Source organism: Ciconia boyciana, chromosome 7 (assembly GCF_034638445.1).
Source record: "Ciconia boyciana chromosome 7, ASM3463844v1, whole genome shotgun sequence".
NCBI lineage: Eukaryota > Metazoa > Chordata > Aves > Ciconiiformes > Ciconiidae > Ciconia > Ciconia boyciana.
Window position 1 is genome coordinate 3,868,511 of NC_132940.1, and position 15,658 is coordinate 3,884,168.

The following is a 15,658-nucleotide window of genomic DNA, read 5'->3' on the forward strand; positions in this document are numbered from 1 at the left end:
TTTATTTTGTTAGTCTGTTCAGTGCAGATCTTTCAATGAAAAAGCAGTTAAAGTTTAATTCTTTAAAATTTTCAGTGCAATAAACAATATTGATTATCCACTAAAACCTTCAGATTTCACTAGCTCTGTAATAATCATGAGGGAAATAATTACTGAGAATAAGGAAAAGCACTGCTCTTAACCAGATTTTCATCAAAACCTACTAGCATAATAAATTAAGATTCCAATATTGCAAACCCTGGATTTAGGTGTGCAGTTCAACCAAATTCAGTGAAGCCACCTGGACCATATGGTTTGAACACAGATGGAAGTTCAGCCCTAGCGTATTACATGTCCCAGTGACAATCTCTCCTTGTTCAAGAAAACAAAAGGGTTCACAATCAATCAATGAAGTTTGCAGATTAAAAAAACCCTGATAAATAAACAAGGATTCAGAGGTTCTTTAACAGCTACTTTTTTTTGTTTTTAAAACAAAGACAAGGCTTTTTGTTTTGAGCAGTTTAAGTTTAAATTGGTTGGGATATTTCAAGCAGTGCTCATGATAAGTTATGTTTACACTCTTTTAAGATGTAATCAGAGCATCTTTAATTGCTGAGTACAAGAAGGTTTCAGCTGGGTATACTCGTAAAATGCTTTACCCAGCCTATGCTGAACAGACCCTGCTGCTAAGAATATGTTGATCTACTAAAGCTTCTGCTATCCCATAAAAACCCGGGATCTATTTTATAACAACTTCATGCAGCTTTGCAATGGATGCCTTATACTTATTGCATGATCAGTCTAAATGAAATGTCATCACATATAAAATCTGATTAAATAAAAAAATCCCTATATGTAAAGCTTGCTAACACAAACACTTACAACCACAAAAAAATATCCAGCATAGTTCAAAATCTGATTTTGACAGTATTACAACAACTCACAGTCTCAGGTGGATTTATATCACTTAATAAGACAGCCGAAGTTCTGCTGTTTCCTTGAACTGGCTCCCTAGCAACAACCAGATGTAGAGATCCTGTGGATTGCTGGAGGAGGGCAATAGCGTGCTGATGGGAAATGTTCTGATCCAATGGGGTGCAATTAATGGCCAGTATGTGGTCATTTTCCTTTAGTCTTTGATCCCTTAACAAAACATTAAAAGAAATTTTAAAATGCAGCATAGTGACTTCACAACAGGCTTGTGTAATTTAAATATGAACATGCAAAATACACAGCTATGCATGGTTAAATATTTATATATTTTAAAAATCTGCTTATTAGACAGTCTTCACCAACACACAAACGACATGCAATCCACACTCTACTGAACTGCCCAGCCATATTTTGTTCCAACTTTATTATGGTACAGAAATTTGCTCAATTTTTTCCTTTGCTTCTATTCAAAATTCAGTGAAATTCTCTCATCCTTTCTTGATGATATTGAATTACAGGGCCGAAAAAAATTATTTTTTGTAGCTATACAATGAACTAGGAACTATTCTTCATTATGTTTAGCACTACCCGATACTATCTCTAAGCACCCACAACTCAGGCTATGATATTGTTTTGTATTATTATTTCATCTAAAGATCGATGAGCTGCATATTTATATTTTACTCAAAATTTACAGCATCAAACTTCAAACATCAAACTTTCTTTGAGCAATACACAGTTCAACTTATACCTTAAGATAATATAAATTTCACAGTTAATTCACCCTAGTGATGAATTTAGATTTGTGACAAGAGAGAAACCATCACTCATCTCCTTTGTTAAATATTCATTCTGAGCACGAGACCAAACTGTTACATAGACAGACACTGCCTTCAAAGCTCTGTAGGAATCCAAAAAAAGTCTCCAGGAGATCTTGTCTCAGAAGCAAAATGGGAAGCATGCTGGGGAAATTTATAAACTCAGAAACAATATAACTGCACATATTAACTAACGCATTTTAAACTTCCTTTCCATCATGCAATGTTTAAGATGTTTCCCAGAAATCACTTTCTTCAAGCACTAACCATATTTTAGATTCTCTCATCAAAGAAAGTGAGCAGCAGGTCATCAAATCCTAAAGTGAGATATTCACCCTCCTTTGACATCCGGATCAGTCCATCTGTCTCTACTTTGAAAGAGCCTAATATGCTTTTCTTTAAGTGTTCTCTGGTGTGTTCTCTGTGGGCCCATAGCCATTATCATTCCAACCTCTCCCCACTCTTTTTGTCATCCTGTGTTGGCACTTCCTGACATGTGTTATTTAAAAAGTGACACCAATGACTTGAAATCTAGACACATTTTCTTGAAACATAATTCCAAGCACTGCATTTGTCTCATGCCAACTCTTGTGGTTTTACAATCACATTTTATTTTTAAAGGATTGCTCTGTCTTTTGTTGTTGGGTGAAAACCCACAGACAATACGGGAAGAAACTGCCTGAAGCCTTGATTCTATGATGACATCTGTGCAGGGATCTGTTGGGAGGACTGGATCTAAATTTACACAGGAAACAAACAGTAAAACCAACTCTAAATAGGGCATTGTCACAGGCACATAAATAAAGAAACAAGGGGAAAAAAAATCTTTCAGGGACACAATGCATAAAAATTCAAACAGAGGCTAATTTTTATTTTCCTTGTATTCTTTTCTGAGTTTTCTTTTGTTTTTTAATCAGTATTCAAGATTCTCTTAAGTGAGTCATGATTTCTGGAAATTCCATTTATGAATGGCTCAGATATTTAAAACTCATCTGAAAATCTGATCCTCAAAACACAAGTCCATTTAAGTTGAAAAGCCAGAATTCAAGATACCACCATCAAAATATCCCACCAGATAACCCAGACAAACATGTTAGTCTGATAGAGTTTTCAATGTGAAAGTCGTGACTTTTCCCTTCATGGAAATACTGCAATTTTCCGATACAATTATAAAGATCTCACCTGTCAGCTATGCTTCCTGGCTGGACTTCCTTGACAAAGATACCAACTTCTCCCAAGCTGTGATTTTTAAGGGCAACCACACTAAATCCAAGACCTCCAACAGAAGGCTTTTCAATCTTTATTGATTCTATTTGTCTCCCCTAATAAAACAGAAAAAAACGATTTACTAATTTTTAATGCAATAGAATGAGCTAGTTTAAAATTTATGAACACCGGGAGAATTATTCTCCTCCTAAGACTAAACAAAGGCAAAATACTGAATATGTTATTTCTATAAAAGCTCCTCCATTTATTATTTTTAATATAGCAGAGTATTGGATATGCAAGCACTCTGAGGTTCTGAAACCTCAGGGAATTTAAGAGCTGCTTTCACACTTCATTCACATTATGAGATGAATTCCAAACTGGATGAAAACTATGAACGAAGTGCTGTCTAGAGCAATATATTTGGGATTTCTGGAAATGCTGCATAGCTAAACTAAATTACTTGTCTTTTGGCTCCCCTTGCTTTTAATGCTGATTTTTAGGTGTGCGTTCAAAAGATTGCAGCTTTTAAATAGAGAAATTAATTTCCTTCCCCTCCCTGCAACTTCACACTTAATGCTAAAAAAAGTTTGCTTTTGCAACTGCCTGCTTTTCAGTTCTAATACAAGATTTCTGGGGTTGTTTACTGGGAAATATTACTTAGAGAATGCACTGCTGTCACAGCTGTTTTATCCAAAATAATGTGCAGTCTTTACTGCTAAATCTTTTACCTGATGAGTTAATGACACACTAATGAGAGGAGTTATGCTCAAAATATTACAGCTACATTAAGGTAGTCAATTAGCAACAGTTACTTAATATAGAAAGGCATGACTAACCAATTAAATTAATGGTTCAAAGTAACACAGAACAATACTTTTGTGGTATAAATGCCAATCCCACATGGGTGGACGTCTGCACCTGTACAACTTCCATAAGCATCTGGTACATGCTACATCCCATGTTAATGAAATCAGCATCTGTCTGGCAAAGTTAAGACATACTAAATGAAGAGTTAAATAAAATACTACATGCCAGTTCTTTTAATCATTTGAACTTTTCATATATTAACAAAGTTGGGACATTTCCAATTTAAAATGTACTTGATAAACCAAGTCTCTCCATCAAAACAAGCTTCTGCAAAAATGTCCATTTCCAATCAAGTGTCATCAAATACCAAAAAAGTTTTCTGGCAACTGAAATTTCTTTTCAGAAAGTAAGACAAAAAAATTGGCAAAGAAAAAAAAAACCACCACCAAACCACTTTCCATTGCTGACATTATCTTTCACACGGAAAAGTTATCCTCAGCACTTCTACTCTCTTACTGGCTAGGAGGCACCACACTCCCAGTACACAACAAAAGAGTATGTTTGAAAATGTACTCCAAAAGCCTGCAAGGAAGTTTGACATTAAAGGAAAATAAGTTTGGTTCACTGATCCTGAGAGCCTTACCTTTGCCATCTGTTGGATGATGGCATTAAATTCATTAACTCCCAGGTTTGGAGTGAAGGTAGATGCTTTGGGTTCAGCTGAACTGCAAGGTGTATACACGCTCCCAGCAGCAACTGATTTGTCAGCAAACACTAGTAGCCCTCTCTTAGTAAAATCAAAATCTACTGAACGGTCAGGAGGCATGTAATTGAGCTGTTGAAAATGAACAAAGATGTAGAGAAACTATTAAAAACAAAAAAAGAGATTTCCACATATATCATCTTGTGTGAAGACTGCCAAAGAAGCAAGCATACATATGTTCACATATGCCTATTCACACAAACATACTCACCTGTATAAATTAGGCAATGTTAATATATAAGCTATAACCAAGCTACCATATCAAGTTTAAGCTGTTTTTCAGAAGGAAAAGTTCCCTGAACATTTCAGCTGTGTTTCTACTCCACTCATTTTCTCCATTTCTTTCATTCTGCTTCCCTGCCCGTGCCCATTATCCTCTTTTCACCCTGATATTCCAGAAACAACACACGCAAAAGCAACAACATTAAAGAGGCACTCAAGCACTGTTGCAACTGTCAGGCAAACCTAGACAATTTTGGCACAAGAATCCAAATTTTTTAAGAGTCACTTAGTCACTCAGGAGCCAAAGGCCTGGTTTGTATTATCTCCTCCCCAGAGAGTGCCTAGGGTACAAACTAACTACCATTGGACATGTTATCATTGCTAGAACTTGCAGTTCAATGTCTAGTCCTGACAGATAATGAAGAAATGCAGAAATATTCCCAGTGCGACACAGTAAACTGAAAAATCCCATCCTGAATGAAACTGCCCATGAGGGACATGCTTAAAAAGAATTTCAAGAAAAACAAAATTTTCTAGATATGATAATTCTGAACATACTGGATATAAAATCCATTATGCCACAGTCACAAAGCACGGTCTTAAATATATTCGCATTTTCATACATTTTTAATAGCTTGCAGACGTGCATCCAAGCTTTGGAAGGAAGGAACAGGAGCAGATACAGCACTTTTGTGAACATGGGAAGAAGGAAGGATAGATGGCACAACCACTACCATGCCACCCAGGCAGGAACACGTGCAATACATTTGGCAATGACAGCAAGGTGGCCTCATCCCCCTGACACCCACCCTCTCTATCTGCAGCTGGGCAGGTGCAGTAACAGCAGAGACAGGGATCACTGCTGCTTAGAGTATGCCAAGTCAGTCCCTGATTTTAAATTTGCATGCCTGACTCTGCTAACTGCATGGTGAGACCTGTTCACGCAGAAGTGTCATGGATACCCATGTCCACAAGATCTAAGTGTCAGTTGGCATTATAAACCAATCCACACAAGTTCCTTCCGCTGCTGGAGCTGAGCCATTTTAAAGCTAGCTTGGGTACGTCTGCATCAGAGCTCAGCAAATCTTCAGGGGTGGTTTTCTAGATTATATTTCCCAAAACAGGTTAACCATTCTTGTACAAGTCAGCAGGAACTAAGTGATGATGTCTTTTAAGGAGAAAAGATGCTGCCAGTTAGCTGATAAACAGTATTTAACTTCTGTGAAAAACAAAGGATCCCAGTTCCAACTGTGTTCAGAACTCAAAGTACTAGAGCTGATGTCTTTTGCAGATGCTTTTCTCCAGCTGATGTGGTTCTCAACGCCTGCCTCTTCTGCATCCCTTTCAAAGCACGTTGCCCCATGACCTGTTTGTTGCAATACCACTTCTCATTTCAGTAGTGACTCTGTAGATATTAGATTGGCCAAAAAAAAAAAAAAAAAAAAAAGCCCAACATTTACTCACACAAGTTACAGCTTATTAATGACAGCGCCCTCATTAACACACGCCTACGTACCCTGTTTTAAGTTCCAAGTTCACTACAGTTATCATCACACCAACAACCGTAATTTTACACTCACTTGTTCCTTCAGTTGCTTGATGGATTGCTGGAGGGTCAGTATCTGGTTAAACAAAGGGCTCCTGAGTGTGTTACGCAAAACGGTCAGGTTTTCATTATGTTGGGAATCTCTTTTCTCACGCAGTTTTGCTTGCAGACGATCAAGGATCTGCAGCACCTGCTGTTTATCTGCACCACAAAGTAGTACATGTTAGGAACAGAGATTCATTTCTCACTGCTTAACAAAACTAATCACTTTCAGACCACATACCTGCAGCAGGATTTTCAGGCATGTTGAAGGGTATTTTTGGAATTACTCAGAATAAGCTAGATGAGGTTTAAAAAAAAAATCAAATTAATAATGTATATATACAAGCAGAATGCTAACAGATACACAGTCAATAAATGCAATAATAAAATACTATAAAGCTTACTATAACAAATTTAATAAAAAAATACTACTACCCCCTGTTGTTTACCCCAAGTATTCAACAAAGCTCTCAATATAGCTAGTTGCACTGCAGCCTCAGCACACCCAAAAATCTTTCCTTGTTCAGTGTGCTTTTCCGTTCACACACAGGAAGGAATATGAACAACTTTCAAATCTGAGTAAAAATGCAGGTTGTAAAAACAAACATTGGCCAAGAAAACTGAGAGACAGCTATGTTCAACCAAATTATTTTGAATATGGACATTAAAGTTGTGATTTTTTCAAATATACATAGGGTTAAAATCTTCCGATTATTTAGAAGATACTTTCTACCCAATTAATTATTTGTAGACAGTATTCTTATCATGATAGCTCAGCCCTGCTGCATGGCAATATAGGTGAAACCTTGCACCTCCCTATAAAACAATGAAGTTCCCTCCACTCAGGAGACAGCATAGCATTAAGGCCCAAAATTGGCCAAATCAATCCCTATTCCAACACATTCCTAAGGGAGGTCAGTTCTAATCACAGCCCCGGTGCTGAACAGGTGAAAGCAGCCCATTCTCTTCTCCTACGTGAGTTTGCCTTTCTCTTTTCTATGTACATGACAAGCTTTTAAGGAGCAGAATATCCTTTATCACACTCCTCTACAGTGCCAAATAGAACAGGTCTCCAACTGGGGCTGAGGCCTAGATGGCAGCATAAAAACAACAGACTTGCAATTAGCAGCGATGATAAATTTGTACCCTTACTTGCATGTTATTACATTGATGTGGAGCCTGTCATTCTGAAATCTATCAAGGCAGTTATACCAAAACATACATGAGAAACAAGATTTCTTCACTTAGTACAAGCTCCTCTGAAAGAAGTCAGCCATTTAATAGCACAATTTACATAATTTTAACTCTACCCAGTATATAACTGGGTAATTTCAAAATAATGTATTTGGAATTATTTGGGAGCAAAAATAGCCATATATACATTAAAAAAAAAAATCTCTGTATTTACTTTTTTAATCTTGCAATTCGAGAGTAGGCAGGGTCATATGCATCTGAATGTAATACCAGGGTAAGCACACCCCAGGGGCTCTCTCCCAGCAGGACCTCTGATCCTTTCAGCTCTGCCTCTGACACTGCCTGTGCTCACACTGAAAACACCTTGAGTTCTGGGAGGACACTGTTATATTTAATGAAATATTAATTATGCAGGTGAATAGCTTCTCTTCTCCTGAAGAGTCAGATGAAGCTGATTTACCTAATGAAAAAAAAAGGGGGAGGGGGGCAGGGGGGGAGGTGTGTCTCAAACCACAATTTCAGATTTATGCACCCTTTATTGTATCTGAGCAGCTTTGGCTCCTGGAAGAATTCCTGCAGCACTCGGTGGGTTTGCGTGGTTTCCACCCATGGCCAAGCAAAATGAGTTGCTTTGCAAGACTATTAACAGATTTAGGAGGTCATTTTAAATGAAACTCATAACAAGAGTTGAAGCAGCAAACCCATACAACCCCTGAAAGATTTTCAGGAATGCATCTGAACTTTTGTAAGTGCTGTGGCTTTATTTTCTTTTCCATTTGAAATAAAACACTTCTAAGAGCACAGCAGCCTTTGATTCTGTGCTGAGATCTGATTCTGAAGAACAGATGAAAATACCATTTCCTTATACATTCCTGAGTCTTCATCTAAACCAAAAAGACAAAACTTAACCTCCTTGACTAAAAATATTGCATAAATCTTTACAAAACAGGACAAAGAATATGGAAATGTGTTCTTTCTTCTCAATTTAACTTCCCTCCATTCACTTCCCTTGCCTGTTTTTCTACCTCACATCAGCAGTTAAAAGAGGAAAAAAAAAACCTTAAAGCAAGAGAAGCAACATCAGAGAGGGATGCAAAATAACTCCTATGAGGAAAAGTGGCTTGAAACACCTTTAAACCAGCAGCAGGGTGAAGAAGAGATTAAACCCAGAAAAGAAAACCAGCATGGCAGGAAATAATGCCGACTTGACAACACCATGTCTGTCTAATAGCTCAAGCCAAGAGGCTGGTCCAGCTCTCCAGCCCTCTTTCATGCATTTCGTTCTTCCCTTTCCATCTGCACTCGCACTCCTTCATCTGATCCCATAGTGAGCTGGAACAGGGAGCTAAACATGCAGAAAAAACCTTCACATTTTGGTAGGGTGAGCTTTTTGCCCAGTTAGCTCTCAACTGCCAGCACTGGCACACAGGAGGGGGCCGAGAAGTGTCGGGGAAGCGGGACCACACCTTGCAGCAGCTAGTGGTTGCAGCAGCTCAGCTGCGCTGGCAAACCGCTCCATGAGAAACAGCCTGCGTCATTCAAAAACAGCCTCAAAGTGCCGCGCTGACAGTCTTCGAGATTAATCTTTTTTCCATTACAGCGGGTGTAACAATAGCAATTATGACGATGGGTACAGATCCAAGAAAGAAAAATTTAAGCAGAAAAATTTAGGTAAGAGATCTAGGCTCCATCTAGGCAGAAGTCCCCTGGAGAAGGAGGTGCAAAAGAGCGGGGGGAAAAGATTAAAGAAAGTTTCAGCTTCCTGCTTGAGCTGCTCCAAAGCATTGCTAAGAGCCATTGCAGACCACTCTGTGCTGGTGGACACCAAAGTGGACCTCAGGTACAGTTCATATAACAGTTCAACATTACACAGTACTTTGGGATTCCTCGTGATCAAAGACGGCCTCCAGCCAGCTTGCAACGGTTTTTAATGATATTTTTTTTGTGTGTCATATGTTAAAACCACCCTCAGTATTTCTTTGGTCTCCTTTCTTTCATAAAAAGAGAGCGGGGGGAAAAAACAAGTGTGTTTTTAAAGTAAACAGCTCCTTCTGGTGTGAGGGGATCCCTGAAAACATAAACTAATTTAAAGTGTTCAAGTAATGTATAATTGAGGACAGGTCTCTAAAACCGGCTTTTGGACACCAGAGGAACACACAACTCCATATACTGTTGAGCTGTTTATGTTTGGGGACCCAAACAGCTTATTGTTAAACAATTTCCAAACACTGATGCTAAGTCCAAGCAAGGTGTCAACGGGCAGTTGCTAAATTAAAAGGTCCATTCCTAAATGAAAATTTTGAAGAGTGATCCAAACCACTACGGTTTATCTTGTTAAAATCAGTTCACCCACTCCACATTCAACTTCCTTAGCTCCGTTCTCTGATTTCTACAGCCACTTATTTATCTTACTGGCAGACAAAACTGCAAACCTCAGTTCAAAATTTATGTCACAACTCCCAATACAATTGTAAAATCATTGAGAAAATAATGAATTTCAGAAAGTTTAGTGTTTTCTAACACCAGAAAAAAACCCACACTCCAGCACAGCATGCATCTGGGTTTTTACTGCCTTCACTTTTGAGAGCCGAACTCAACGCATCATAGGGAGCGGGAAAGTTTCATAAGGTTTTGTATGAGATCCTAAGACTTGGATCTTCTTCAAAAGCAGACTAAGAAAAAAGGAATTCCCCCATGCTGATGCCAGCAGAGGTCATCAGAAGAGCTGAAAGGTTTAAGTCTTCCATTGCCATCACCCCCCTGCCAGACGCCTGCCACTTGCACGGAAACACGGGGTGCTCAACCCTGGCACATCCCAGAGCCAGAGGGGAACATGACACCCCTGGCAGTGGCCTTGACAAACACCTGCCCTCTGCAAAGGTCTGCTGAAAGACAAAAATAAGGGGCTTCCTGCTGGGGTCTGAAGGACCGGTTTAGCCAGCAGAGATTCTTCTTCCCATTTCTCCCCACCCACCTAACAACTACAACCGCTTCTGCCCTACGTCCTTCAACTTGGCCTCCAACAACCTCTGTCCTTCCAAGAGACGCGCCTGCAGGGAAAGTCCTGCCTCATGAGAGGCTCTCCCCACTCAGCGTGGGTGAAACCTTTTGGGACATGAAACACCGCGAGTCCTTGATGCACAAGTGCAACTGCTGCTGTTTTTCAAAAGCTTCTAGCACAGCCAATCTGAGCAGCCTGCCACGGGAACAGCCAAGGGTACATCCCAATCCAAAGTCACCTTTCTGCACTAATGCAGTTGTAATTTTTCTTGGCCCTGTTATCAGGAGCAGCTGATACAGTGCATGTCTTCTTCATCAGAGATCTCCGACTTGGAAAATTTCAGCCCAAACAGTTTAAAATTAGATAAAGGCAAAAGAAAGGGAAAACAGCATTTGTTAGTGTGATCTTAATCCTAAATTGCCCTAACACAGCATCCCCTGTAACTTCAGATATTAAAAAATTATATAGTTTACACACCATCAAGCAACTATGTACTGTGAAAAAACAACACTATTCTAACACATATTTTGCTGTCCTACAAGTTATGCTCAGTTTTCCATCCTGGTAACACACAGAATAATTCAGTCCAACCAAGCTTAGCACGTACACGCCTTTTAGATGAAACCACCAAAACCTGCTGTTCTGTGTAACGCTGCAGTATTTATAAAAAGTGCTATAGAGCACGCGCTGACTGCTCCAGGCACTTGAAATAAGGAAACAACCAAACAGCGCTGTGAGTACCTAAACACAAACACACCACGCATCTCCAGGGTGAAGCGGGTCAAAGCTAAATATTGTTAAATATCAAAAAATTACTCCATGGGCAAACTGAGCGTATCCTGTTGTTGCATACAATTAGTGACCACAAGATGAGGAAAGCAAAAAACCACCACCCTGCATCTGTGATCACCAGTCTCCATGCAGATCGAGAGGAGCCTTAGTCACTCTCAAGGCATGCTAACTTTTAACAAGCAGAACTTGAATTCTTGCAGGCTTCAGCCTCCAGGGAAGTGCTGGTGTGGGTTCTCTGATGTCTAATAGAAGGGTGAGCTCACACCAAAGCCATTCCCCATGGAGCAATAACATGGTCTCAGAAACCTATTCTCACAAAGCTTGAGGAAAACTTGTTTCCGAGATCTAAATATTGTCATATGCTACTGAAATTAGCCAATAAATCCTAGAATTACTATGATGACAGTGTACATGATCAACAAATCACCTCAAGGTGGAGGAGAGTTGTTAGACCTGGAACCATACTGAATTTCTAAGCTTCAAAAATTTACAAGGAGCGTGAAAGAACCGTTTGCTTATTAATCAACCCCTAAATAAAGAAAAAAACCCCTGATTTGTTAAGAATCTCCGAATTGTCAGGCACTGACAGAAAGAGTCGCAAACGGTGTGTTACTTCCCTCTCCTCCTCACTACAGTCTCTCCAAGCAATGGGAACTGCACGACAACAAGGCACTGAGATGACTCCCGTGTCCCGAGTGCCTTCGCCCGCCATCAGGAGCCATGCAGCTCTCCCCAGCATTTACCAGGGGCATCAGGGAGCTGCCGAGGCCCCTAGTGCGTGAAACCTAAAGGGCTTTGAGGTGGGATTCTCTGGCCAAGTCCAGGCCGGCATCCTGACCGTGGCGGTGTTCACATCGAGATACGGGTCAGGCGCTGAGGAAGCAAGATGGTAGGAAACGCTTCTCCCAAGGATCTACACCACAACCAAGCGCTAGCGCCGAGCAGAGCCTCCGTGTCTGAAGAAGGAATTAAACTACTCCAGAAGAGCCTTCACAACAAGCCGACTCTACCTACCAGGACAGTCGCCCCCTCCCTCAAGCCACACCTGCCAGCTCCCGCGGCCTGGAGGGCAGCGAGGCCTCCCCTCAGGGCACGCCGGCCGGCCGCCAGCCGCCCCTCCGCCCTTTCCCGGTCCCACCGCCTTCGCTACCGAAAGTCACGCCCACGCCAGCGTTAGGGGGACGGGGCCGAGCCGGGCAGGGAGGAGGGGGGCAGCGGCGGGTTCCCCGCCGCGCTGGGGCGCTGCGGAGGCGAAGGGCGGCGCGGGCGGGCCGCGGGCGGCGCTCGGGGCAGCCGCCGTCGCGGGGCAGGGGCCGGGGCCGGGGCGGGCGCGGGGCTCCCCGCCGCGCGGTACCTGCGGGCGGGCGGCGGCGGTCGGAGCGGCGCGATGGCCGCCGGCTCTCACCTGGGCGGAAGCGGGAAGCGAGCGCGCCTCACCTGCGGCGCAGGAAGCCGGGGCGGCGCGGCGGGAGAGCCGCCTCCCGGGGGACGGCCGGGCCGCATCCCTGCGGCGGGGGCGGGAGCGGCCCGCAGACTGCGTCCGGGGAGGCACGTAGCGCCGGTGCCCCTGGGCCGGGCCGGCTGGAGAAGCACCGCTGCCGGCAAACACCCCTTCCTGGCTCGGGGGGGCCCGCACCGCCGGCCGAGCAGGGGCAAGCCCTCAGGTGTTGTGGAGAAAAGCGCGCCAGAGACCCGAATACGCCTGGGGGCTCGGAGAAGGGCAGGGCCCGGCCTTTCTGTGCTGCTTCTGAAGACGGGGCACTGGGGACAGGGAGCATCGGAGCGGGGTCCTGCAGGCGAAGGCCCGGGGGCTGAAGCTCGTGAATAGGACGAGCAGTAGCTGCTCTGTGAAATGCAGAGCTTAAAAGCCAAGTCAATTTTCAGGTGATCCTGACCTGCCAGTGTATTTATAAGTCATAGGCCTAGGAGACATACATATCAACATGGCCACCAAACTACCCAGTGAGGGCAAAATGTAGGTGTAGACTTCATAGAAAAGCTTTATTTGTACTCATTTGCAGTAAAGCGGTGTCCAAACATGAATTCAGAGCCCTTTTGAACTCGGATTCCCACAGGGGCCTCAGCAGCACAGCCCCTACCACTTGCACAGAAGGGAACAGCAAAAGCCGTAGGAGGATGGAGACCTGGGATGGAGTTAAGGGATTGTAACACTTCCCCCACAGAGCACCGACCCGGCGACGCACAACCGCCTCTCTCAGCGCTCACCGCAACCAGCGCTGCTCCCGACAGCACTCCGAAACACACCAAGTTACCTGCGGCTTCCGAGAGACACGGCATGTTGCCTGGGATGGCTTGTGTGTGGGAGCTGTGGCTTGAGTCCCTGCAGAGGCAGCTCAAGAGAAGGGAATAAAAGCACGGTTTTCCTACTGCTCGTTGCAAATACTGAACAGGCACCATTGTAGTTGAAGTTAATTGCGGGAACTGCGGGTGCTTTCTACCTCTGAAACCAGAATGGTAGCCTGCTTTCAGATTTTTTTAAAGATACATACACACACATAAAATGTCAAGTGAAACTCTCAAAAAATAATTTTTATTCTGCTACACTGTTTCACTAGCTCATTTGCAGCAGATCTTACACAATCCTGCTAGTTGCTTAGGATAAGACTATAAAAGGTTTTGAAATTAATTAATCTTGTAACTTTGGATTGATTTCCCCTCTTCCTAGGGCCCGTTTTGTTTTACTAAGCAATAGCAGTTGCACTAGAGCATGCAACATGCTAAGAACATACCATTTCATCATCCTTTTTTAAAAACTCAGATTCCAAATGCCTAACTTCCCAGTCCTTACTCTCAATTTTAATTAATGTAGCGCTCGTGAGAAGTGACAATTTTCTTGACAGTGATGAACAGCAAGCGTGTATTTATCCACCCGAGATATGCACTGCAGACAAAAGAGCCAAGCACTTTTCTCATCAGTGCACCTCAGTCTTGATCTCGGGGGGCTGAGTTCATTACGGAGTGCACTCTGGCCCTGGCCTTTCTCTTCCAGTTGCTGAAAGGAGTATCAATTTTCATTTGCATACTTTGTCTGCTGAACTCTAGGCTGCCAATTTAGTTTACACAGATCTCCCACAAAAAGCTGTTAGATGGCAATATTTCACATCACTGGCTGAGCTCTTTGTCAGCCATCTACACATTTTAAATCCACGTTTTTACTGATTCTTTGAATATCTGGGACTGTGACAAACCTTTCGTTGGTACTGACAGACTCATATATAAGTCGCCATTCATTCACCAAAATAATGACCAATAAAACCAAAAGACTTCCAGAAGCGCTGGGTAATGACCATGTCCTCTTAAATACTATCTTGGAGTTGCTTTCGGCCTTTTTCAGTTTCTACGTCCCTCCTTGTTTTTCAGGAAACAGGTCTAGAGCAGATGTAAACTCATGACAGTAGTGCTGCCTTTCCTGGGTACGTCTACCCCGAACGGTCTCTCCATCTCCTACAAACAGTCCAGGATCCCCAGCAGTTCAGGACTCAAAACTGACACCTTCAAAACCAAACACCAGAAAAAACATAAAATAACCTTCAAGGAAGCAAGAAAAGGTTGGTAATTACTACAAAATACCTTACAAAGCGCAAACGCTGATGAAGATAAAAGCTTGCCTGCTCCAGACATTTAGTATGCATTTAAAAAATAAAAAGCACACAAGGCCTGTCCAGCCCACCTGGCTGCCAGGGCACTGCCCCAGCCCGGGTTTAACCCGTGGTTCAGCAGGAGGGTCTATCGGCAGGTGCCAGCAGGTGCAGAGCGGCACAGGCCACCCCTTTAACCTCTCCTGTGCTTTTAAAAATTATTTTGAAAGTACCCAGCAAACTCCAGACAACACCAGGGACACCCACAGGTACCAACACCCCGAGGTATGATGTTGGGCCAAACTTACAGCTTCGGTATTTGGAAGAGGAGGGAGGGTTCACCTCCCTCCTCCCGGGACGTGCCCTCACCCGGCCCGGCCTAGCCTGCCCACCGCTCACGGCGTCCCCCGCCCGCCGCTCGGTTCAAGGCGCCGGGGCGCTTCCTGCTGCGGGTGACTCGCCTCCCCGCAGTACCAACGTCGGAGAGCGGCCCCAGCTCCCCTCTGCCGCCGCCGGGAGGGCCGCCTACCGCCTCCCCCCGCTGGCCCCACACCGCCCGAGGGCCAAAACCAAGGCGGAGCTCTTCATGGCCGACATCTTAAGTAAGGGCAGCTGGGCGCCGGCCCGCCAGGTGCTGGTGGCGGGCGCGCCCATCTTTACTCAGGGCACGAGCCCGCCGATCCCCCCGCCGGGGCTGTACGAGCGCCATCTTGAGTAGGGGCACGCTCTGCCCTCAGCGCTGACCGTTAGCCG

General features: G+C 43.4%; 1 protein-coding gene across 8 annotated transcripts in view; it reads right to left on the reverse strand.

Annotated features, from left to right (window-relative positions):
• PATJ (PATJ crumbs cell polarity complex component) overlaps positions 1-15,632 on the reverse strand; it is a 165,211-nt gene extending 149,579 nt beyond the window's left edge. For 2 of the 8 annotated variants that reach the window (XM_072868998.1, XM_072869004.1), the window contains exons 1-8: positions 15,214-15,632; positions 14,516-14,819; positions 13,580-13,767; positions 6,561-6,616; positions 6,312-6,478; positions 4,390-4,581; positions 2,913-3,052; positions 924-1,122 (exon numbers count right to left, since the gene is read on the reverse strand). In XM_072868998.1, the coding sequence (XP_072725099.1) occupies positions 924-1,122; positions 2,913-3,052; positions 4,390-4,581; positions 6,312-6,478; positions 6,561-6,582 (720 nt within the window). In that variant the 5' untranslated portion in view covers positions 6,583-6,616; positions 13,580-13,767; positions 14,516-14,819; positions 15,214-15,632. Of the gene's footprint in view, positions 1-923; positions 1,123-2,912; positions 3,053-4,389; positions 4,582-6,311; positions 6,479-6,560; positions 6,617-12,049; positions 12,093-12,320; positions 12,440-12,660; positions 12,692-12,711; positions 12,852-13,579; positions 13,768-14,515; positions 14,820-15,213 lie in introns of those variants that run through there. The other 6 variants (XM_072868999.1, XM_072869001.1, XM_072869003.1 and 3 more) reach the window with 6 other exon arrangements.
• Positions 15,633-15,658: the final 26 nt, after the last annotated feature.